The 25,390-nt window shown below is 39.6% G+C and overlaps 1 protein-coding gene and 1 long non-coding RNA gene across 2 annotated transcripts in view; one reads left to right on the top strand and one right to left on the bottom strand.

The window, feature by feature from the left end:
• Positions 1-25,390, top strand: part of LOC138855485 (uncharacterized) — a 562,399-nt gene that overhangs the window by 451,597 nt on the left and 85,412 nt on the right. The window lies entirely within an intron of this gene.
• The window catches only part of LOC138855482 (zinc finger protein 84-like), a 140,966-nt gene continuing 126,645 nt past the window's right edge, over positions 11,070-25,390 (bottom strand). The window contains exon 2 of the mRNA XM_070105085.1: positions 11,070-15,249. Within this exon, the coding sequence (XP_069961186.1) occupies positions 11,457-12,836 (1,380 nt within the window). The 5' untranslated portion in view covers positions 12,837-15,249 and the 3' untranslated portion in view covers positions 11,070-11,456. The remainder of the gene's footprint in view (positions 15,250-25,390) is intronic.

Raw genomic sequence — 25,390 nt, 5'->3', positions numbered from 1 at the left:
GGTGACTCTTGACTACTCGGGCGCAACAAACATTAATATTAATGAATCTTTGGATGACCCTAAGAGACATGAACTACTTCAATGTGTGAGTAACTTTTCAGACGTCTTTACTGATATTCCAGGTGTTACCTCCACGGTAGTGCATAAGATTGACTTAGTGACGTACAATCCTATCAAACAAAAATTATACCCAGTTCCAGTTCACCTTAGGGATGCATTTGTCCGAGAGGTAGACAAATTATTAAAACTAAAGATCATTGAACCTTCAGTATCTGCATATTGCTCACCAGTAGTCATGGTTAAGAAGGAGGATAATTCATATAGACTTGCTGTTGACTTCAGAGGCCTTAATGCTATAACTTGGTGGGATGCTGAGCCTATGCCCTTAATAGATAGCGATCTACACAAATTTTATGACTCTTCCTTCTTTTCAGAGATTGATATTGCGCAGGCATATCATCAAGTAATGTTAGATCCTTCTTCTAAGCAGTACACCGCTTTTCCTACCCACTAAGGACTGATGCAGAACAGAACTATGCCCTTCGGTTTGGTAACTGCCTGTGCTATCTACGTGAGACTGATGAGAAAGGTCTTGGGTAATATGCCAAATCTTTCAGTTTATTTTGATAACATTTACGTAATGACATCCACGTGGGGTGAACATATCCAAACATTAACATCAGTTGTGCGTAGGTTATGCTCACATGGCCTCACTGCCAAGCTGAAGAAATGCTTTCTTGGGTATAACAAGATTAGATATCTTGGACTGATACTTTCTAATAACTTTCTGCAGCCTCTCCCCAGTAAGATCAAAGCTTTATTAGAATTTAAATTCCCCAAAACCAAGAAGCTTATGAGTAGCTTTCTTGGTTCTGTAAAATTTTATGCACGGTTTATCCCGAACCTTACTGATCTTACAGGCATCTTATCCGATTTCCTTAAAAAGCCTGTGAAGGAACCTCTTGAACTTTCCGACGTAGCTCGGGAAAAGTTTAATGAGATTAAAAGTATCTTTTCGAAAGACCCTATACTTAAGATTCCAGATATTAATAAAACATTTTGTTTGAGAACTGATGCCTCCAATACTGGCTTAGGTACAGTGCTACTACAATACCATGATTGTACTCCCTTCCCTGTATGCTTCCCACAGAAAGGAGATACTCCACAATAGAAAAGGAATGTTTAGCCCTTGTGTGGGGTATCTCCAAACTTAAATTTTATTTGCTGGGAAAAGAATTCATTTTAGAAACGGACCACAAACCTTTGAAATATCTAGAAACTTTTAAGGGAACCAACAGTCGCCTCTTGACACTACAGGCCTTTAAGTTCCATATTGTATTTATCAATGGTTTATTCAATTATTTCTCTGACTGGTTAAGTCATGACAGTCAGTAGAAGATTTGTTGCCTTACACGACTTCCACATGTTAGAGCTTTTTCCTCGCCTATTCTTCTTACAATCCTTGACTATAAGTCTTGGTATAGGGGAGTGTGAGGGATAAGTTCAAGAGATAGGAGTAGCGAGGGAGTATATAATAACAATAGTTTCACTGCCGGCTACTTGTTAAGGTAGGGTAAGTCCAGCTCCCACTATTTCCCCCCCCTTTTTTCCCCTCCCCGAAAGTGATAGTTTGACTGCCTGCTGCTTGTTAAGGTAGGGTCAGTCCAGCTCCTGCTATCCCTTCCCCTCCCTCTTCCCCCCCACCGAAGGGTGACATGTGGGGCTCCCGTCAAGCAGTAAATCACTCGACTCACAGCTCCCAACACTACTGTAAGTACACGCCTGATCATATTTTAGTGGACTTTTTGGTTGAAAGTTTCACTTTTGGCCAATATCTAACTTAATCCTTTCAGTCTTGATAGGTTAAAAGTTTTAATAATCACCACATCTTTTAGGTATTGTACTTATCATGGAGAGTGATTTCTTAAGCAGTGGGTAATCTGTCTCTCTTTACAGCTTGAAATGACAGAGAGGGTCACCTGCTAATCAACGAATAGAATTGAAGGAGATGGACTAACGTTCTGAGACGTCCCAAATTCTGATCCACTTACCTGTTTGTGTATGCAAGTAGCAGGATATAACCCCTCATCATTGCAGTGGAAAAAACCTGCTTTCCTGTAATCTGGATGGATTATTGAGGCTATAAAATCTGTGAAGAACGAGCTTGTGGGTTGTCACCAACACCTGCGACCCCCCCATCATTGGCAATGGCTAGTGTCACCAACACCAGACACCATAGTTTTATATATATATATATATTAGCGTTGAATTCAGATATCATTTATATTTTTAATTTTTAATTTTCTTTAAGGTAGGATTAATATTTCATATTTAAGAGTTTTATATTTTATATTTTCTAAATAATAAAGTGTTTATGTTTGTCAGTTTTTGTTCTTTTTCTATTCATTAATTTTCCTGAGGAGGAGCCAGCCTTGGTAATACTGTCTGAAGTTGTTACAGGGCTTAGTAAGCCTTCACACCTGGTCACAGACTGGGCCATGGGGGGGCATTGACCCCTGAACTGATAGGCAGAGGCGGCGGCAGCGGCAGCAACGGTATCCTACCAGCTCTTCTTTCTCAAAAAAACATCGCCCATCAAAACTTGTGATGGCCTAAGTGAAAGTTCAACTACATGAACCCACGTAGACCACAACATGACCCAAGAATACTAAGAATGTAACCCAAATCTTGACAAAATTAGAAGATCTAAGGAAGACAGCCCTGCTAACCCAAACACTGCCTCCGCTGCCAGACAACCACTTAACCCAAGCTCCGAGAAAACAAGCCTTCTCCTCCATTGCTACACAGTATCTACTTCAGTGATACTATGAAAGGATATCGCAGAAGAAACAACACCAGTAATAAAAGAATAACAGCAAGGACCCTAGAACTCAACTTGTCTACCCAGCAGGACGCCGGTGTATCATCAACCCCCCTCACCACCGCCACCCAGGGAACAACAACAACAACAACAACAAACATGGCTGACTCCCCCTCCAACTCCACTCCCTTCAAAGGATTCATCCATGATAACTCAGGTATGATTATTCCTGACAATATCAAGGACTACATCGTTGCTCTAGAAAATGAAATCAAAGATATCAAAGCAACACTCGAGCGACGAGAATCCAAGATAACCAACCTCGAGAATAAGATCCAAAACCTTGAAGAGAAGATTACATCGGGAAGTGTTGACACAGAAAATACTCTAAAAGCAGCTATAGCCAGTCACACTGAGCAAATAACAACAATAAATATGAAGGTTGAAGAAGCAATCAAGGACTGGAATCAGAACATGCACACTCGACTAAATGAATACCTTGATTTCCAAGACGACAAAACTGAACAAGATAAGTTGTCTGATGCAGTTATAATAAACAGTCCACACATTCCTAGTGACATAACACAAGCACAGTGCAAAGAAACTGCTGTCAGGATAATACAGAACCACGTACAAGTCATCGTGCAAAACAATGAAATCAAAGAAACACGTTTGCTAGGAAAACCAGGAAGTAAACACAGTATAATGATCCGACTTCATTCATACGATAAAAGAAAGGACCTAATTAAATCAGCAATTACAATGAAAAATGGAGTGTACATAAATGAGTGTCTAACAAAAAAAACGTCAAAACCTTCTGTTCAGGCTGAGAAAACTTAAACAGGAAAACAAAATACATCAGTGTTTCACAAGAGATGGGAAAATACTAGTAAGGAAAACATCAACAGAACAACAATATACCATCTCAAACGAACACGATTTCTCTACCTTCCTTAGAAAAGCTGACATTTCTGTAACAGATTAGATAAGTCCCCTTAACCCTTTGACTGTTGCGGTCGTATATGTACGTCATAGGAGGTACCGTGTTTGACGTATCTATACGCATAAATTCTAGCGGCTTCAAATCAAGCAGGAGAAAGCTGGTAGGCCCACATGTGAGAGAATGGGTCTCCATGGTCAGTGTGCACCATATAAAAAAAATCGGGGAGCCAGTGGTGCATTGTGGGAATACCATTTCAGTCGTCCTTTTTCAGCATGTCTAGCGGTAAGAAATATGTGACTTCCCTGCAAATCTGGGACTCTTCTCTTCCCAAGTGATACTCTAGCACAGATGGAAGTGTCAGTGAAGATCAATTTCATGATTTCGAGGAGTTTGAGACCAAAAGCAATGGAGGAGGTGGAGGAGGAGGAGGAGGAGGAAGAGGAGGAGGAGGAAGAGGAGGAAGAGGAGGAGGAAGAAGAGGAGGAGGAAGAAGAGGAGGAAGAAGAGGAGGAGGAAGGAAGGAGGAAGAGGAAGGAAGGAGGGAGGAGGAGGGAGGAGGAGGAAGAAGGAGGGAGGAGGAAGAAGGAGGGAGGAGGTGGGAGGGAGGAGGAGGAAGGAGGGAGGGAGGAGGGAGGAGGTGGGAGGGAGGAGGGAGGAGGAGGGAGGGAGGAGGAAGGTGGAAGGAGGAGGAAGAAGAAGAAGAAGAAAAATAAGAAGAATAAGAAGAAGAAGAATAATAATAATACCTAATAATAATAATATGTAATAATATGTTCCCTTGAGGCATGAAAACAGTTCACCCCATGACAGTGACAAGATAAGGGGAGATAACATCTGATAAGAGCTGACCTTTGATGAGCGTAAACGAGGGTGGAGGGAGGGGGGCAGCTGTCCATCTGTCAGGAGGAGGAGGAGGAGGAGGAGGAAGAGGAGGAGGAGGAGGAGGAAGAGGAGGAGGAGGAGGAAGAGGAGGAGGAGGAAGAGGAGGAGGAGGAGGAGGAGGAGAAGGGGAAGGAGAAGGAGGAGGAGGAGGAGGAGGAGAAGAGGAGGAGGAGGAGGAGAAAGAGGAGGAGGAGGAGGAGAAGGAGAAGAAGGAGAAGAAGGAGAAGAAGAAGAAGAAGAAGAAGAAGAAGAAGAATACCTAATAATAATAATATGTAATAATATGTTCCCTTGAGGCATGAAAACAGTTCACCCCATGACAGTGACAAGATAAGGGGAGATAACATCTGATAAGAGCTGACCTTTGATGAGCGTAAACGAGGGTGGAGGGAGGGGGGCAGCTGTCCATCTGTCAGGAGGAGGAGGAGGAGGAGGAGGAGGAGGAGGAGGAGGAGGAGGAGGAGAAGGAGAAGAAGGAGAAGAAGGAGAAGAAGGAGGAGAAGGAGAAGGAGAAGGAGGAGGAGGAGGAGGAGGAGGAGGAGGAGGAGGAGGAGAAGATGACGATGAACAAACATTTGTCTGTCTATTTGTCTGTCTGCCAAACTCCCTGTCTATCCGTCTAGCTCTGTCTCAGAGAGAGCCACAAGACTGTGTCATCATCACGTTTACTCACATCTTCAAGCAGAGTATAGCACTTTGTCTGGATTTTTTGGGTTATCCTAGGTAATTTACACTATGTATAGTTGTATTTATGTGTACCTGTGAGACAGAGATAGACAGAGAGAGAGAAAGAGAGACAGATTGAAAGAGATAGAATGAGGGAGAAAGATAATTAGATAGAATGGAGGGGGAAGCAGCATCCGACCCCATTGTTTTGACAGGCGGTAGGGGAAGTGACTAATGAGACAATATGTCATTTTGACAGCTGCCGACTCCTGACTCAAAACAATTATAAGCCACACACTAGCACACAAGACAAGCTTGCTGAAGGGTGATAATAGGAGTTTTATGAAAGTATCTAGTGACTATATATGTGTATATATATTATAGAAACCAGAAGCAAGAAGGGAAGGCAGGAATGAAGGAAGGACTAGATGAAAGGAAGGAAAAAAGTAATGGACAGATGAAGGAATGTAGGAAGAGAGGTGGAATGCCCTCCAGACAGCCTCCAGGTAGGAAAGGAATGAAGGAAATTAGGAAGGAATGATGACACACGACCATTTACCTAGGATAACTACATAACACAACTGCCTGCTAATACTTTGAAGAAAACTGCTCAGACGAGGTGTTTTGTCTTTGCACATAAAAAAAAATTCAACAAAAATGCACACACACTGATTTTATGTGTGAGAGTGTAAAACACCATTGTGTATGACACCATGTTTTATGTGTGAGGAGTGTAAAACACCACTGTGTATGACACCATATTTTATGTTTGAGGAGTGTAAAACACCACTGTGTATGACACCATGTTTTATGTGTGAGGAGTGTAAAACACCACTGTGTATGACACCATCTTTTATGGGTGAGGAGTGTAAAACACCACTGTGTATGACACCATGTTTTATGTGTAAGAGTGTAAAACACCACTGTGTATGACACCATGTTTCACAGAGTTCCACAAGCTGCAGAACTTCTAGGAGTATGTTCAGTGACTGTATATTGGTATATATATTATAGAACAATAGTAATAAAAATTTTTTTGTATTGTTTGTTTTTGTAAACAAGTTTTGTAAACAATATATTGATAATTATGTTTGTGTGCTTATTGTGTTGTGTACAACGAGTGTATATATGTACATTGCACCTTACTTTGGTCTCACAGGCCACATAAGTTATGTAAAAAAATAAAATAGTGAAAAAACAACAAACCTTCAAATACAAGTAAACTAAAGTTTACCGGGTGAGTGGCAGTCACCGCTGTTGCCATACGCGGCTCATTTTCTGCAAACTTCATGCCTCTATATCTCGGTAAGTACTGATGGGAAAATTTTTTTGGGGGGGACTAAAACAATCAGAAAAATAATCTTAACATTTTCATAAGAAAAAATAATTTTTTTTTTTTCGAATATTTTGCGACACCAGGAGACACTTCAGGATTGGGCCCTTCGACAGTCAAAGGGTTAATACATATATACGTGTGGTGCATATAGTGTACATTACTATTATATTGTACATTATTATTTTTATTATTTTTCATCACTAGCTAATGCCAACTACCTCCAATACTCTATACTTCTTTCTTACTGCTATTAATTGCTCATAATTTTAAATTACAAGTCAAATCTTACTCCAAATTAATAATATTCACTATTCTTACCTGTCCATTTAATTTAGTTTATCACTACTTGTTTTTTAGTCACTTTTCATTGTGTATGCAATTAGTATATATTCCAATTACTTTTTTGCAAGTACCAAAACTATCTTTTGCTAGCTAGTACCAACTACCTCATTTTTTTACTTTTATTGTGCAATAAACTGCTCAATTTATTTAATATTACAAATCAGATCTTACTCCTAAACCAATATTATTTCATAGTGACCATCTGTCCATTTAACTTCGTTTACCATTACTTAATTTTAGTCCCTTATATATTTTCTCCTTTATTTTAGCTTTATATAACTACCCTAGTTTATATATTCACAATTGTTAAAATAATCAAGGTGCTATTCTCAGGTGCTAAAGTAGAATAAGTCACAATTTTGCCATTATATTCCAAAGCTCATTTATTTGATTACCACTTTATTGTTCACCACAACTTATATTAGTCCCTTTTATATTATAATTTTATACTATAATTCTAACTTTAAAGAATTACCTTTATAGTACTACCTACTATCATATTCCCAAGCTCCATTATTTGATCATCACTTTATTTGTATTAGTCCCTTTTATATTGTCCCCTTTATTTTAGCTTAAAAAAAAAAAAAAAAAAAAAAAAAAATACCTTAGCTCATTATTTTACATTTGTTAAATAATTCAGGTGCTATTTTTTAGCTTAAGACTATTTACTTTGTTTTATACTTAATTCTAACTATAGATTCACTACAAATCTTATGATTACAAGCATTGATCCTGATACCAACCTCTTATTTAATGACTTAAATGAATCAAACAGTTACTGTAATTACTACACTGCAGAACAATCAAAGGCACTTCTCAGTGCCAACAACAACATAACTATCTTTAACTACAATATCAGATCTTTAAGCAAGCATTACGATGACCTCATAGCATTACTAAATTCCTTACATGCCAATATGTCCATCATTACACTAACTGAAACCTGGCTAAAGCCTGATAGTACAGATGTCTATGCCATTCCTGGTTACACAGCCATACACAACTGTAGGCCAGACCAACAAGGGGGTGGCACAGCCATATACTACTCAGACCAACTAGAATGTATCACTAATACTTGCACAAGGGATGAACATGGGGAATATATAATAGCCAAATTCAAATCCAAATACCTACAAAAACCTCTCACATTGATAAACATCTACAGAGTTCCACAGTCAAACATTAGCCAATTTAGTCAAAACCTAGGAAGTATGATAACTGATGCACGCATGAACAAAGATCACTTACTACTCTCAGGTGACTTCAATATAAATCTCCTGCAAGACCAGGACCCACACGTTACTGAATTCACAAACACAATGAGTAACTGTATGTTGCTACCAACAGTAACAAAACCTACAAGAGTTACAGAGACTAGTGTTTCCCTACTTGACCACATCTGGACCAACACCATATCCCCTTTAAAATCAGGCATAATTACAGATAATACCACAGACCACTACCCTACTTTCCTCATAACAACTCTTGGTAAATTACCCCAAGACACTACTAAAGTCACCTTCAGACTTCACAATGAGGCAGCCATTAATAACTTCACAACAGCAGTAGCAAACATTGACTGGCACACTGAGCTAGAAATCTATACAGATATTGACGAATGTATTAATAATTTTCTAAAAAAGACCCAATACCTCTATAACAAGCACTGCCCTAAAAAAACTAAACAGATGACAGCTAAGAGACTGAACAGTCCCTGGCTAACACCCAGCATTCTCAAATCCATAAATACAAAACACCAATATGAAAAACAGTACAGAATGGGTCACATAACCAGAGACCAAACAAAACGTTACTCCTCAATCCTAACCAGCCTGATAAGAAGGGCAAAAAAATTGTATTATGAGAACAGATTATCCAACTTACGAGGTGATATAAAAAAGACCTGGAAAACCCTATCAGAAATTCTGGGAACAAAAAAGATATCACGAAATAGCGAAATAAAATTAGCAAAATCAGATGAACCCCAACTCCAACCAACAGAAACAGCAAACAGACTCAATGATTTCTTCTCCACTATAGGACAAAACCTTGCCAATAAAATCCCAAGCTCACATACCCCACCAAACGACTACCTCACCGGCAACTACCCGAACACACTGTTCCTAGCTCCGACTAACCCATACGAAGTCTCCCTTATTATCAACACACTAAAAAAACAAGGCAGGAGATTTAAATACCTTACCACCCTTTATATACAAAAAAGTGTCACAAGTGCTATCACCAATCATTGCAACACTCTTTAACAAATCCATTGAATCCTCCACCTTCCCTACAGTACTCAAAATAGCAAGGGTCACCCCGATCCACAAAGGAGGAGACCAAACAGAGTTGAATAACTATAGGCCAATATCCAACTTACACCCTCTCTCAAAAATCTTCGAAAAATTAATTCATAAACGAATCTACTCCTACCTTATCTCCCAAAACATACTCAACCCCTGCCAATTTGGATTCAGGCCTAATAAAAATACTAATGATGCTATTATACACATGCTAGAACATATATACACTGCAATAGAGAAAAAAGAAGTCCCACTGGGGATCTTCATTGACTTACGTAAAGCTTTTGATACAGTTGACCATGACTTGCTCCACGTAAAATTGTCACACTATGGTATAAGAGGGCACTCCCTCAACTACCTCAAGTCATACCTCAGCAACAGAAGCCAATATGTGTACACAAATGGGGCAAACTCTTCTGCACAACCAATTACAGTTGGTGTCCCACAGGGAAGTGTCCTTGGCCCTCTTCTCGTTCTCCTATACATAAATGACCTACCAAATGCTTCACAATTACTCAAACCCACACTATTTGCAGATGACACTACATACGTCTTCTCCCACCCGAGCCCAGTCACGCTAGCCAATACTGTAAATACCGAATTACAGAAAATATCTACCTGGATGAGGACTAACAAACTTACACTAAACATTGACAAAACCTACTTCATTCAGTTTGGTAACAGAGCTACAGATGTCCCTCTTAACATAATGATAAACGGATCACCTATCACAAAGCTAACAGAGGGAAAATTCTTAGGAATCCACCTTGATAATAGACTCAAATTTCATACACATATACAACAAATTTCTAAGAAAATTTCCAAGACTGTAGGCATACTATCGAAGATACGGTACTATGCTCCACAGTCAGCCCTCCTGGCCCTATATCACTCTCTTATTTACCCCTATCTCACCTATGGAATTTGTGCATGGGGCTCAACAACAAGTAACCATCTCAGACCACTAATTACCCAACAAAAGGCTGCAGTTAGAATGATGATAAATTCTCACTACAGGCAGCACACTCCGCCAATATTCAATACACTCAACCTACTCACCATACAAGACATCCATACTTATTACTGCACCTATTACATACATAGAACACTTAACTCTGATATTAACCCTCCCCTCAAACATCTCCTTGCCAACCTCAACAGAACACATGACCATAACACAAGGCACAGATCACTCTTTGATGTTCCTCGTGTCCATCTCACGCTATGCAAAAACTCAATGCACATAAAAGGCCCTAAAATCTGGAATTCATTACCTGTAAATATAAAAGAAACACTACCTGTTTATAAATTCAAGTCTCTTCTCAAAGATCACTTACTCACCCAAAACCAAATAAATACTGAATAACTGAACCTTATAAATTGTATATCTTAAATGTTTCTCACAATTATATCACATAAATGTTAAACTTAAAACCCAATCTAACTTTATTATTTTTTAAATACACTACCTAACAGAATACTCCATTCTACTGAATGTACAGCAATGCATGCAACCATATGACCTGTCTTTGTAATACTCACTTGTGCTTTATAGTAATCTGTTTACATTAATGTTTTATCACTGATTTCATCATTGCTTAGTTAATCTTAAGTTAATTTTAAGCCAGCCCGTAATGCTATGCATAGTATAAGTGGCTTTGGCATGCTGCTCTTATCTGTATTTTTTTGTACCTCTGTATGTGTGCTCAAATTGTAAATAAGTAAATAAATAAATAAATAAACTTTCTCCAGGTAAACTCCAGGTAAACTCTCATGTGTGTCAAAAGATTGTTTTTTTTTTATTATTAAAACATTTCAGACACTCAGAGCATTGATATGGTTTATCTCCTGTATGTAATCTCATGTATGTCACAAGACTGCTTTTTTTTATTAAAACATTTCACACACTCAGAACAGTGATGTGATTTATCTCCTGTATGTACTCTCATGTGTGTCACAAGATTGCATTTTTCACTAATACATTTCAGATAATCAGAACATTGATATGGTTTATTTTCTGCATGTACTCTCATGTGTGTCACTAGACTGCATTTTTTATTAAAACATTTCACACACTCAGAACATTGAAGTGGTTTATCTCATGTATGTACTCGCATGTGTCACAAAATTGCTTTTTTCACTAAAACATTCAAGACACTCAGATCATTGACATGGTTTATCTCCTGTATGTACTCTCATGTGTGTCACAAGACTGTCTTTTCTACTAAAACATTTCAGACACTCAGAACATTGATATGGTTTATCTCCTGTATGTATTCTCATATGTTTCACAAGATGGCTTTTTTGGCTAAAACATTTCAGACACTCAGAACACTGATATGGTTTATCTCCTGTATGTACTCTCATGTGTGTCTCAAGACTGTAATTTCTACTAAAACATTTAAGACACTCAGAACATTGATATGGTTTATCTCCTGTATGTACTCTCATGTGTATCACAAGATGGCTTTTTTCATTAAAACATTTCAGACACTCAGAACATTGATACGATTTATCTCCTGTATGTATTCTCATATGTTTCACAAGATGGCTTTTATGGCTAAAACATTTCAGACACTCAGAACACTGATATGGTTTATCTCCTGTATGTACTCTCATGTGTGTCTCAAGACTGTAATTTCTACTAAAACATTTAAGACACTCAGAACATTGATATGGTTTATCTCCTGTATGTACTCTCATGTGTATCACAAGATGGCTTTTTTGATTAAAACATTTCAGACACTCAGAACATTGATATGATTTATCTCCTGTATGTACTCTCATGTGTTTCACAAGATGGCTTTTTTGATTAAAACATTTCAGACACTCAGAACATTGATATGATTTATCTCCTGTATGTACTCTCATGTGTTTCACAAGATGGCTTTTTTGATTAAAACATTTCAGACATTCAGAACATTGATATGGTTTATCTCCTGTATGTACTCTAATGTGTTTCACAAGATGGCTTTTTTGATTAAAACATTTCAGACACTCAGAACATTGATATGATTTATCTCCTGTATGTACTCTCGTGTGTATCACAAGATGGCTTTTTTGATTAAAACATTTCAGACACTCATAACATTTATATGGTTTATCTCCTGTATGTACTCTCATATGTTTCAAAAGACTGCTTTTTTCACTAAAACATTTCAGACACTCAGAACATTGATATGGTTTATCTCCTGTATGTTCTCTCATGTGTGTCACAAGACTGTCTTTTCTACTAAAACATTTCAGACACTCAGAACATTGATATGGTTTATCTCCTGTATGTACTCTCATATGTTTCACAAGACTGCTTTTTACACTAAAACATTTCAGACACTCAGAACATTGATATGGTTTATCTCCTGTATGTACTCTCATGTGTGTCACAAGACTTTCTTTTCTACTAAAACATTTCAGACACTCAGAACATTGATATGGTTTATCTCCTGTATGTACTCTCATATGTTTCACAAGACTGCTTTTTACACTAAAACATTTCAGACACTCAGAACATTCATATAGTTTATGTTCTTTATGTTTTTCCATATTTTTTTAAATATAGCTATTTTATTGAAAATATTTTAGTCATACAACAGTGGTATTGTTAATCTTCCTTATATACTCCCATCTCTATCTCTTGATTTTTTTTTTAACTATTTTGGACACTGAACACATGGTTTTCCTTATGAACATATCCATATGTTAAGATTTATTTAGGCAAAACTTTTCCTACTTATGAGCACTATTAAAGTTAATATTATTTGTTAAAACACTATCATATATGTACTAGAACACTGCAGATACACTCAACAATATTATTATTATTATTGTTACTATGATTATTATTATTATTATTTGCTATTGTGTTTAAACAAATTTTTCTGTATTCTTTTATTGACTCTTTGAGGGCTCAGACTCCCAGTCTGAAAATTCTCCACAGTGTCTAAAAAAATTTTTTTTTTCTTAGGAAATCGTAGAGAATCTTTTTCTGAATGTAATAAAATAAAATAATTTTATAAAGAATTGATGATGTTATACTCCTGTAAATTTTGCTGTGTCACAAATATTTATGCATTGGCAATTTTGCCCACTTTGAGTCATGTTTTTGGCCAATTACATAGTTCCACTAGACCAAATTCTTAGCTATTTCGCCAGTATGTGTTCCATATTATCTATTGAGCACATAAAATTGCCCAGTTCAACTATTTCAACTTCCGAATAAAGTGATTGGAAATTGGAAATATGGCCAATTTCACACAAAATTCAAAATAGGGTCCAGAATAATCAGTGCTGGCAACCTGGCACTAAACTAACATTTCTACTATTTATTAGTTACATTTGTAGGCTTTACAGATGAATTTCATTTTGATTTTTTATTCACAAATTATTTTTATACACACTAAAAAATAGAAAAGTTACTTTTATTCAATATTGTAATAATTGTATAAATAATATCAGTGCATTCAGCAACACACATTAAACCCACCAGCTGACGTGTACTGCACACGTGATGTGATTGTTTATCCTCTAATATCAGCAAAAACAGAACATTTCTACTACTCTGAACTCAATTTCAAGCTATTTTCAGTACTAAAATCCATCATAGTCATTTCTGTAATACATCTTCTATTCCATCAAATGAGACCAAGAAACAGTGAATGCTACCATAAAAAAAACATATGAAAATACACCAAAAATTTGCTGTTTTAATCCAAAAACACAGTTGCACTTTTTTCTCATTATGCACTGCATGCTGCAGGATTTGCTTTATATGGTGCACACTTACCACATAGATGCATTCTCTCACATTTAGGCCCAAATTTACTACTCACAGCTTATCTGAGTAAGCTGAGCTCATGATGTAGTACTACAGCTTGGACCCCAGCATAAAAGTCATAGAACTATAAAACAAACCCTCAAAGAATTAACTGCCATGCATTTTTAGATAGAATTCCCAATATCAAAATCAAAATTGTTTAATTAGTAATAGCTAGTTAAAAATTCACACGAAGAACAGCTGTTGCCTTTCTTGAAGTACTGAAGATATAGTGTCTGGCAAGATACAACCTGGTAGTCTTACACTGATGCTTCTTGAAGTACTGAAGATATAGTGTCTGGCAAGACACAACCTGGTAGTCTTACACTGGTGCTTCTTGAAGTACTGAAGATATAGTGTCTGGCAAGATACAACCTTGTAGTCTTACAATGGTGCTTCTTGAAGTACTGAAGATATAGTGTCTGGCAAGATACAACCTGGTAGTCTTACACTGGTGCTTCTTGAAGTACTGAAGATATAGTGTCTGGCAAGATACAACCTGGTAGTCTTACACTGGTGCTTCTTGAAGTACTGAAGATATAGTGTCTGGCAAGACACAACCTGGTAGTCTTACACTGGAGCTTCTTGAAGTACTGAAGATATAGTGTCTGGCAAGATACAACCTGGCAGTCTTACACTGGTGCTTCTTGAAGTACTGAAGATATAGTGTCTGGCAAGACACAACCTGGTAGTCTTACACTGGACCTTCTTGAAGTACTGAAGATATAGTGTCTGGCAAGATACAACCTGGTAGTCTTACACTGGTGCTTCTTGAAGTACTGAAGATATAGTGTCTGGCAAGATACAACCTGGTAGTCTTACACTGGTGCTTCTTGAAGTACTGAAGATATAGTGTCTGGCAAGACACAACCTGGTAGTCTTACACTGGTGCTTCTTGAAGTACTGAAGATATAGTGTCTTGCAAGATACAACCTGGAAGTCTTACACTGGTGCTTCTTGAAGTACTGAAGATATAGTGTCTGGCAAGATACAACCTGGCAGTCTTACACTGGTGCTTCTTGAAGTACTGAAGATATAGTGTCTTGCAAGATACAACCTGGAAGTCTTACACTGGAGCTTCTTGAAGTACTGAAGATATAGTGTCTGGCAAGACACAACCTGGTAGTCTTACACAAAATATGTCTGCAACAGAAACATAAGTCAGTATAGTACAATATTCCTCAATTAGCAACACAACATACTTAACTAAAAAAGATTTTTTTCGCTATTGTCATATGCTTCACTAAATAAAATTGTCACTTATATGTTTATCTGTAAAGATCTTCAAGATAAATCACAAGTTGTGTATAATAATTATTATAATTTTTTTTTTTTTTTTTTTTTTTTTTTTTTTTTTATTATCACACTGGCCAATTCCCACCAAGGCAGGGTGGCCCGAAAAAGAAAAACTTTCACCATCATTCACTCCATCACTGTCTTGCCAGAAGGGTGCTTTACACTACAGTTTTTAAACTGCAACATTAACACCCCTCCTTCAGAGTGCAGGCACTGTACTTCCCATCTCCAGGACTCAAGTCCGGCCTGCCGGTTTCCCTGAATCCCTTCATAAATGTTACTTTGCTCACACTCCAACAGCACGTCAAGTATTAAAAACCATTTGTCTCCATTCACTCCTATCAAACACGCTCACGCATGCCTGCTGGAAGTCCAAGCCCCTCGCACACAAAACCTCCTTTACCCCCTCCCTCCAACCCTTCCTAGGCCGACCCCTTCCCCGCCTTCCTTCCACTACAGACTGATACACTCTTGAAGTTATTCTGTTTCGCTCCATTCTCTCTACATGTCCGAGCCACCTCAACAACCCTTCCTCAGCCCTCTGGACAACAGTTTTGGTAATCCCGCACCTCCTCCTAACTTCCAAACTACGAATTCTCTGCATTATATTCACACCACACATTGCCCTCAGACATGACATCTCCACTGCCTCCAGCCTTCTCCTCGCTGCAACATTCATCACCCATGCTTCACACCCATATAAGAGCGTTGGTAAAACTATACTCTCATACATTCCCCTCTTTGCCTCCAAGGACAAAGTTCTTTGTCTCCACAGACTCCTAAGTGCACCACTCACCCTTTTCCCCTCATCAATTCTATGATTCACCTCATCTTTCATAGACCCATCCGATGACACGTCCACTCCCAAATATCTGAATACGTTCACCTCCTCCATACTCTCTCCCTCCAATCTGATATTCAATCTTTCATCACCTAATCTTTTTGTTATCCTCATAACCTTACTCTTTCCTGTATTCACCTTTAATTTTCTTCTTTTGCACACCCTACCAAATTCATCCACCAATCTCTGCAGCTTCTCTTCAGAATCTCCCAAGAGCACAGTGTCATCAGCAAAGAGCAGCTGTGACAACTCCCACTTTGTGTGTGATTCTTTATCTTTTAACTCCACGCCTCTTGCCAAAACCCTCGCATTTACTTCTCTTACAACCCCATCTATAAATATATTAAACAACCACGGTGACATCACACATCCTTGTCTAAGGCCTACTTTTACTGGGAAAAAATTTCCCTCTTTCCTACATACTCTAACTTGAGCCTCACTATCCTCGTAAAAACTCTTCACTGCTTTCAGTAACCTACCTCCTACACCATACACTTGCAACATCTGCCACATTGCCCCCCTATCCACCCTGTCATACGCCTTTTCCAAATCCATAAATGCCACAAAGACCTCTTTAGCCTTATCTAAATACTGTTCACTTATATGTTTCACTGTAAACACCTGGTCCACACACCCCCTACCTTTCCTAAAGCCTCCTTGTTCATCTGCTATCCTATTCTCCGTCTTACTCTTAATTCTTTCAATTATAACTCTACCATACACTTTACCAGGTACACTCAACAGACTTATCCCCCTATAATTTTTGCACTCTCTTTTATCCCCTTTGCCTTTATACAAAGGAACTATGCATGCTCTCTGCCAATCCCTAGGTACCTTACCCTCTTCCATACATTTATTAAATAATTGCACCAACCACTCCAAAACTATATCCCCACCTGCTTTTAACATTTCTATCTTTATCCCATCAATCCCGGCTGCCTTACCCCCTTTCATTTTACCTACTGCCTCACAAACTTCCCCCCACACTCACAACTGGCTCTTCCTCACTCCTACAAGATGTTATTCCTCCTTGCCCTATACACGAAATCACAGCTTCCCTATCTTCATCAACATTTAACAATTCCTCAAAATATTCCCTCCATCTTCCCAATACCTCTAACTCTCCATTTAATAACTCTCCTCTCCTATTTTTAACTGACAAATCCATTTGTTCTCTAGGCTTTCTTAACTTGTTAATCTCACTCCAAAACTTTTTCTTATTTTCAACAAAATTTGTTGATAACATCTCACCCACTCTCTCATTTGCTCTCTTTTTACATTGCTTCACCACTCTCTTAACCTCTCTCTTTTTCTCCATATACTCTTCCCTCCTTGCATCACTTCTACTTTGTAAAAACTTCTCATATGCTAACTTTTTCTCCCTTACTACTCTCTTTACATCATCATTCCACCAATCGCTCCTCTTCCCTCCTGCACCCACTTTCCTGTAACCACAAACTTCTGCTGAACACTCTAACACTACATTTTTAAACCTACCCCATACCTCTTCGACCCCATTGCCTATGCTCTCATTAGCCCATCTATCCTCCAATAGCTGTTTATATCTTACCCTAACTGCCTCCTCTTTTAGTTTATAAACCTTCACCTCTCTCTTCCCTGATGCTTCTATTCTCCTTGTATCCCATCTACCTTTTACTCTCAGTGTAGCTACAACTAGAAAGTGATCTGATATATCTGTGGCCCCTCTATAAACATGTACATCCTGAAGTCTACTCAACAGTCTTTTATCTACCAATACATAATCCAACAAACTACTGTCATTTCGCCCTACATCATATCGTGTATACTTATTTATCCTCTTTTTCTTAAAATATGTATTACCTATAACTAAACCCCTTTCTATACAAAGTTCAATCAAAGGGCTCCCATTATCATTTACACCTGGCACCCCAAACTTACCTACCACACCCTCTCTAAAAGTTTCTCCTACTTTAGCATTCAGGTCCCCTACCACAATTACTCTCTCACTTGGTTCAAAGGCTCCTATACATTCACTTAACATCTCCCAAAATCTCTCTCTCTCCTCTGCATTCCTCTCTTCTCCAGGTGCATACACGCTTATTATGACCCACTTCTCGCATCCAACCTTTACTTTAATCCACATAATTCTTGAATTTACACATTCATATTCTCTTTTCTCCTTCCATAACTGATCATTTAACATTACTGCTACCCCTTCCTTTGCTCTAACTCTCTCAGATACTCCAGATTTAATCCCATTTATTTCCCCCCACTGAAACTCTCCTACCCCCTTCAGCTTTGTTTCGCTTAGAGCAAGGACACCCAACTTCTTTTCATTCATAACATCAGCAATCATCTGTTTCTTGTCATCCGCACTACATCCATGCACATTTAAGCATCCCAGTTTTATAAAGTTTTTCTTCTTCTCTTTTTTAGTAAATGTATACAGGAGAAGGGGTTACTAGCCCATTGCTCCCGGCATTTTAGTCGCCTCATACGACATGCATGGCTTACGGAGGAAAGATTCTTTTCCACTTCCCCATGGACAATGGAAGAAATAAAAAAGAACAAGAGCTATTTAGAAAAAGGAGAAAAACCTAGATGTATGTATATATATATATGCATGTGCATGTCTGTGAAGTGTGACCAAAGTGTAAGTAGGAGTAGCAAGATATCCCTGTTATCTAGCGTGTTTATGAGACAGAAAAAGAAACCAGCAATCCTACCATCATGCAAAACAGTTACAGGTTTTTGTTTCACAGTCATCTGGCAGGACGGTAGTACTTCCCTGGGTGGTTGCTGTCTACCAACCTACTACCTACATAATAATTATGTTAACTAATAATTGAGTAAACAATATGACTTCAACAAAAACATCTTTAATTTTTATTATATTCTTTGAGTATAATATTAATACAGCCTCTCCTCACTTAGTGATGTACTCGTTTACCGACGACTTGGACTTACAATGAACTCTCTGACCAGTATGCATACCTAAATAATATATATTAGAGTTGATTTCCTCTATTCTGCTTATTACAGTATTAAAGTATTAAAGTATTAAAGTATTAAAGTATTAAAGTATTACAGTATTAAAGTACACTACTATATAAACATTTAAAAATATACCAGAAATGTAATGAATGGTGCAAAGGTGACATTAAAACAATATCAAACATGGCTGACACAAACCCACTATCATTATATTATGCACCTCACTTAGCGATAAATTTGTTTACCAACGTGGTCTTAGGAACGTAACTCTGTTGTTGAGTGAGGAGAAGCAGTAATATAATCAAGGTGCTAAACCTGAAAAGGTCATAGAGCACTGCAGGATGAATTATGTAAAGAAGGAATAAACGAAGGTCAGAGACTATTGTGTTGTAGGTGTGTGAAAGAGGTAGGGTTAGGAAAGGTTGTGACCCCTGCTCTCAAACCTGCTCTCATGGTTGAAGATTTAAAAAAAAAAAAAAAAAAAATTTCCTTACGAAATGATGCAGAATCTATTTCTAAAGGTAATGAAACCAAAAGCGTAAAATTTGATAGAAAACTTTTGGAATTACGCTCTCACAAATTTAGTAGTCATGCTATATTTACTTATCAGTGATTTCGCCTCGTTTCAGCCCTAATTTAGGCCAATTCCAGCTTTCCATTATTATTATACTATTATTATAATCCAAAAGAAGCGCTAAGCCACAAGGGCTATACAGCGCTGCAGGGTAGGGAAGGAAGCGAGGGTATTGGGTGGCAGTAGGGGGGAGGGATGATCAGTAGGTTACAGAAAACAGCAGGGCAGAGGATAGTGCGGGCGTAAAGGGCAGCAAGGGATTGAGGTTGAAAGGACTGAAGGTATCATCAGAGTTTGTGAAGTAAGTCAACTGTTGTCAAAAAGTCAATGAGAGAGTCCGGATGAAAGGTGGGTCCATCAACGAGAAGGGAAGGTAAAGAGAGAGCAGCGGAGCGAAGACGACGACGGAGGTAAATACTGCGTGCTAGTTGATAAAGTGGGCAGTCTAACAGAATGTGGCTGACCTATAATGGAACCTGACAATTCTCACAGAGATATCCATGAGATATCCATGAGTAAGACGAGTATGGCCAATGTGAAGACGGGAGAGAGTAGTCTCCCAACCTCCACACTGGTGACAAGAAGACGGCCAGAAATCTATACTCGGTTTAATAGATTGAAGTTTGTTACCAAGCAGAGTAGACAAACGTTGTTGCCAATGCGTGTGAAGGTGTGTAGCTATTGCAGCAAAATAGTCTGTAAATGGAATACCTCTATATGAAACTGGTAGGTCATGTACTGCTGACCGCGCAGCAGTGTCTGCCTGTTCATTGCCCTGTACGTCAACATGACCAGGGACCCAACAAAAAACAATATCTTTATGCTTTGTAAAGATGCGGTGTAGCCAAAGTTGGATACGGAGGACTAAGGGGTGAGGTATATCAAATTTCTGTATAGCCTGTAAAGCACTAAGGGAGTCAGAGACAACCACAAATGATGACACAGGCATAGATGCAATACAGATAAGTGCTGCAAGAATGGCATACAATTCAGCAGTAAAAATACTAGCCGAAGATAGTAAATGCCCTCGTAAGATGCTATCCAGAAACACTGCTGCGAATCCGACATAGTCAGAAGGCTTAGAGCCATCTATGTACACCGCAATAGCATGAGAATGGGAGTGGAAGTGGTCAAGAAAAAGAGAGCGGGAAGCTAACGTAGACAGTTGGGCTTTCGAGCAAGGGAGAGAGAAAGAACAGACTCAAACAGCTGGAACTTCCCAGGGAGTTAGGGAAAAGTGAGATGCTACAAGAACATAGAAAGGTGGTAATTGAAGAGAAGACAAGAGCGAATGTAGGCGAAGAGAGAAGGGATGGAGCAAACAGAGGCGGTGAACAAATAAAGAATGTCTACTAATATCGGGGACCATTCTATAAATGGAAGGATTGCGGAGATCATGAGAGCATACATAGTAGCGAAGGCAATGGGCATCACGGCGAACAGATAAAGATGGAATGTTCGCTTCTGCATAGAGGCTCTCAACAGGGGAAGAGCGAAAAGCACCAAGGCATAAACATAATCCTTGGTGATGATTGGAGTTAAGGCTAGAGAGAGTAGCAGAAGAGGCCGCTGAATAGATCTGGTCACCATAATCAAGTTTCAATAAAATGAGGGTGGAATGTAGGCGAAGGAGAGTTCGATGATCAGCTCCCTATAAAAGATGAGCAAGGGTTTTAAGAAGGTTCAGCCGGCTGTGACAAATTGCCTTCAGAGAGGTAATGTGAGGTTTCCAGGATAACCTACGGTCAAAGAGGAGGCCCCGAAACCTGACTGTATCACGTTCAGGGATAGGGGAGCCATAGAGGTACAAAGGATGATCGGAGGTGACAGAGCGTCTAGTGAAACCCATGTGTGGTGGCCCAATTGGAAACATGGTCAACCGCATGCTGGAGAGAAATTATTATAAGGTGACAGTCAGCGCCTGCACAGGCAATAGCGAAGTCATCAACATAGAGTGAAGACCAAATATTGGATGGAAGACAAGAGACCAAATCATTTATAGCAAGGAGAAAAAGTGTTGTGCTCAGAACACATCCCTGGGGGGCACCTTCTGTTTGAATAAAGTCTGGAGAGAGCACATTATTAACCCGAACACAGAAATGTCTGTCAGTTAAAAAGTTCTGAAGGAAGGATGGTAGATTGCCTCGGAGACCTAAGGAGTGGGCTTGGGCTAAAATATTATACCTCCAAGTTGTGTCATATGCCTTCTCAAGGTCAAAAAAGTATGGCAATAACTAAGTCGTTATTCACAAAGGCATTACGAATATATGTATCCAAGCGTAGTAAGGGGTCTACGGTAGAACGGCCCTTACGAAAGCTATATTGATGAGTGGGGAGACTGTTATGTGTCTCTAAATACCACACTAAACATCTATTTACCAGGCATTCCATCACTTTGCAAACTGCACTGGTAAGAGCAATGGGATGATAGTGGGAGGCTTCATGTCCCGTAGTACCCGGTTTGAGGAAAGGGAGAACAATGGCAGATTTCCACAGCTGTGGACGAACTCCTTGTGACCAAATAAGGTTGAAAAGGCGTAATAGGACTGCAAGGGCTGACTGACATAAATATTGTAGCATACAAATATGAATGTCGTCAGGCCCAGCTGCTGAAGATCAGCAAGCTGAGAGTGTTGCCTCCAGTTCCTGAAGTGTAAAAGGCACATTATACTGTTCTTCTCTGAGAGAAGAAAAGTCCAAGGGTGCTAATTCTCTGGCAGACTTTGAGGAAAGAAACGAGGGGCATAGATGGTGCCCCTGAGAAATACGGACCAGATGATTGCTAATTTCATTGGCAACATCTAGTGGGTTTGCTATATCAACACCAGCAACCCGCAGAACAGTAGCCGGGTCAGGAGAATATTTACCACTCAATGTTTGTACTTTTTTCCAGACTACACTCATAGAGGAAGCAGAGATGATGGTGGAGACATAATCTCACCAGCAAGTGCATTTAGCATCACGGATGGCACGGCGAGTGATCGCACGGTTCTGCTTAAAATTAAGAAGTTTCTCCATAGTTCTATTGTACCTGTACCTGCCCCACAAAGAGTGCTTCAAACGCACTGCACGAGCACAAGCAGGAGACCACCAAGGCACGCATTTCTGAGAATCCCTGCCCGAACTTTGGGATATAGAATGAGAAGCTGCAGTTAAAAAGGAGGACGAGGAGAGGTGTAAAAGCTCCTCAATGGAGGACAAAGCAGCAACCTCACTAAAAACAGTCAGTTGCAAGTAAAGGTTCCAATTTGCTTGATCAAATTGCCAGAGTGGGTTACGAAGAGGTGGTGAATATGAAGGGGAAGTAAGAATGATTGGGAAATGATTGCTGTCATGTAAATCCAGGATAACAGACCAGGTGAAGTCTAATGCGGTGGAGGAAGAGCAGACTGAGAGATCGATGCAAGAGAGAGTGTGAGTCCAAGTATCAAAATGGGTGTGAGTACATGTATTTAAAACATGGAGGGGGTGGGCAGCAAGAAAAGCCTCCAACTGAATGCCACAGGAATCACAGTGAGACCCCCCAGAGGAAATGATGAGCATTAAATTCGCTAAGTAACAGAAGTGGTGGTGGTAATGACGAAACAAGAAAGGCAGTATCCAGGACAGATAATGCCCAAGAAGGAGAGAGATATAAAGAACAGAGTGTATACTACCTATGCAAGTGAATATAGGCTGCTGTGTAATGCAAGTACGAACAAATAGCTGATGGTACGGAATATCAGTGCATAGAAGAAGGGCACTTTCATTAAAGGTCCCATCTGGAAAAGGATCTGAGGAATACAATAAATTATAGCCTGAGATGGGATAGATAATGGCAGAGTGTAATTTTGGTTTCTGTTAGCAAACACCAACAGGGGAAAACTGGAAGAGCAACATCTAAAGCTCACCCCAATTACCCTTGAGGCCACGTATATTTCACTGTAAATAGGCCATGATTGGCAACGATAAAGATACCTGAAATCCACACGTAAGGGTACCTATGGACTATAGGGTTTAGAAAAGTCCACATGCAGTGGCAGCGGACAACATTCAAGCAGCGAAGTAACGATGTGCTGTGAAGAAAGGAGTTGCGCTGATGGAGAAGAGGAAAGAGAAGGAACAGAGGGTGGATCAGTGTCCATTGATGGTTTGGTCTCTGCAATATATTCAGAGATTGCTTCAAGTGTTTCAGAGTTCAGAGACGTTGTATGGGAGACAATATCGGAGATGGAAGGAGGAGGAGTTGGAGTAAAGATCAGAACTGTAATGGACTGTACCAAGGTGGGGGGGGGCAAAAGGGTGGAGGGAACTAGAGAAGTGTGGGAGGGGACAGAAGAGGCAGAAACCTGGGAGATGGCAGAAGAGGAAGAAACTTGGGAGGGAACAGGGAAGGAAGGCACAGTATGAGGAGGAGGATGAACCTCCACACTTGTAACAGAGGCAGTAAAAGGGGAAGACCCAGGTACAGAGACTGGGAAGGTAAAATGTGGAGGTGGATGAAGGGAAATAGGGTTTAAAGGAGATTTTTTGGACTTCTGAGAACTAGAAGGACGATTGCGAGGAGGTGTCGTACAAGGTCTTCTCGATTCTGGGGTTTGTGAGGGAGAACACGAAGAAGTGAGTACAGACTGAGGTGTTGAAGTAGGGACATCTGAGCCCAGGACAGCAAAAGGATTAGATAAAGGAGTAACTATGGGAGTGGCAACCACAGAGGAGGCTGCAGAAGATGGGACCCCAGAAGTGGGGGAATGTTTTGAAACACGAGAATAAGAAACCTGGGGTAGTCTCCCTTGGAGGTGGAGATGAGAAACTGCCATAGCATAAGAGAAACCTTCTGCCTCTTTGAGGCAACGAATTTCCTGCTCATTTAAGTAGACCTGGCAATGGTGAGAGTACTTAGGGTGAGCCTCATGACAATTAAGGCAAGAGGGAGGTCGACTGCAAGAAGTGTTAGAATGGTCATCAGCACTACAGACTGGGCATTCAGCAATAGATCTGCAATATTTTGCTGGGTGGCCAAATCGCCAGCAATTTCTACACTGTTGCGGTGTAGGGATCACTTTCCGAACTTGTAACTGATGTCCTGCTACATAAACAGAGGATGGGAGTTCACGGCTGTCAAAAGTTAAACGAGCCACATTACAAGGGTATCGTCTTCGCCCGCGGGTGGGAAGAACATAAGTGTCTACCTTGAGAAATGGGAGATCTTGGAGTTCCAGCTGTTCGAGAATGTCATCGCCACATGTCTGGAAATTCTGTGGGACTAAGGTATGAGGGAGAATAACAGTACCACTACAAGAATTGAGGGAATGATGTTTTTCGATAGTGATAGGAATAGTATCGATATGTGAAAGAAGAGAGAGATCATGAGCTTGGGTAGAATTCTGGACTGTGATGATGCGCGTACCACTCTTAACCCTTTGAGGGTTTTGGTCGTACTAGTATGTCTTACGCGTAGGGATTTTTGTCGTACTAGTACGCATAAATTCTAGCGGCCTCAAATCTCACAGGAAAAGGCTGATAAGCCTAGATGTGAGAGAATGGGTCTGTGTGGTGGGTGTGCGCAGTAGGAAAAAAATCTGGGACCCAGTGGTGCATTGTGGGAATGCCATCAT

The sequence above is a fragment of the Cherax quadricarinatus genome, chromosome 96 (genome assembly GCF_038502225.1).
Source record: "Cherax quadricarinatus isolate ZL_2023a chromosome 96, ASM3850222v1, whole genome shotgun sequence".
NCBI lineage: Eukaryota > Metazoa > Arthropoda > Malacostraca > Decapoda > Parastacidae > Cherax > Cherax quadricarinatus.
This window is presented reverse-complemented; position numbering and strand designations above follow the sequence as displayed.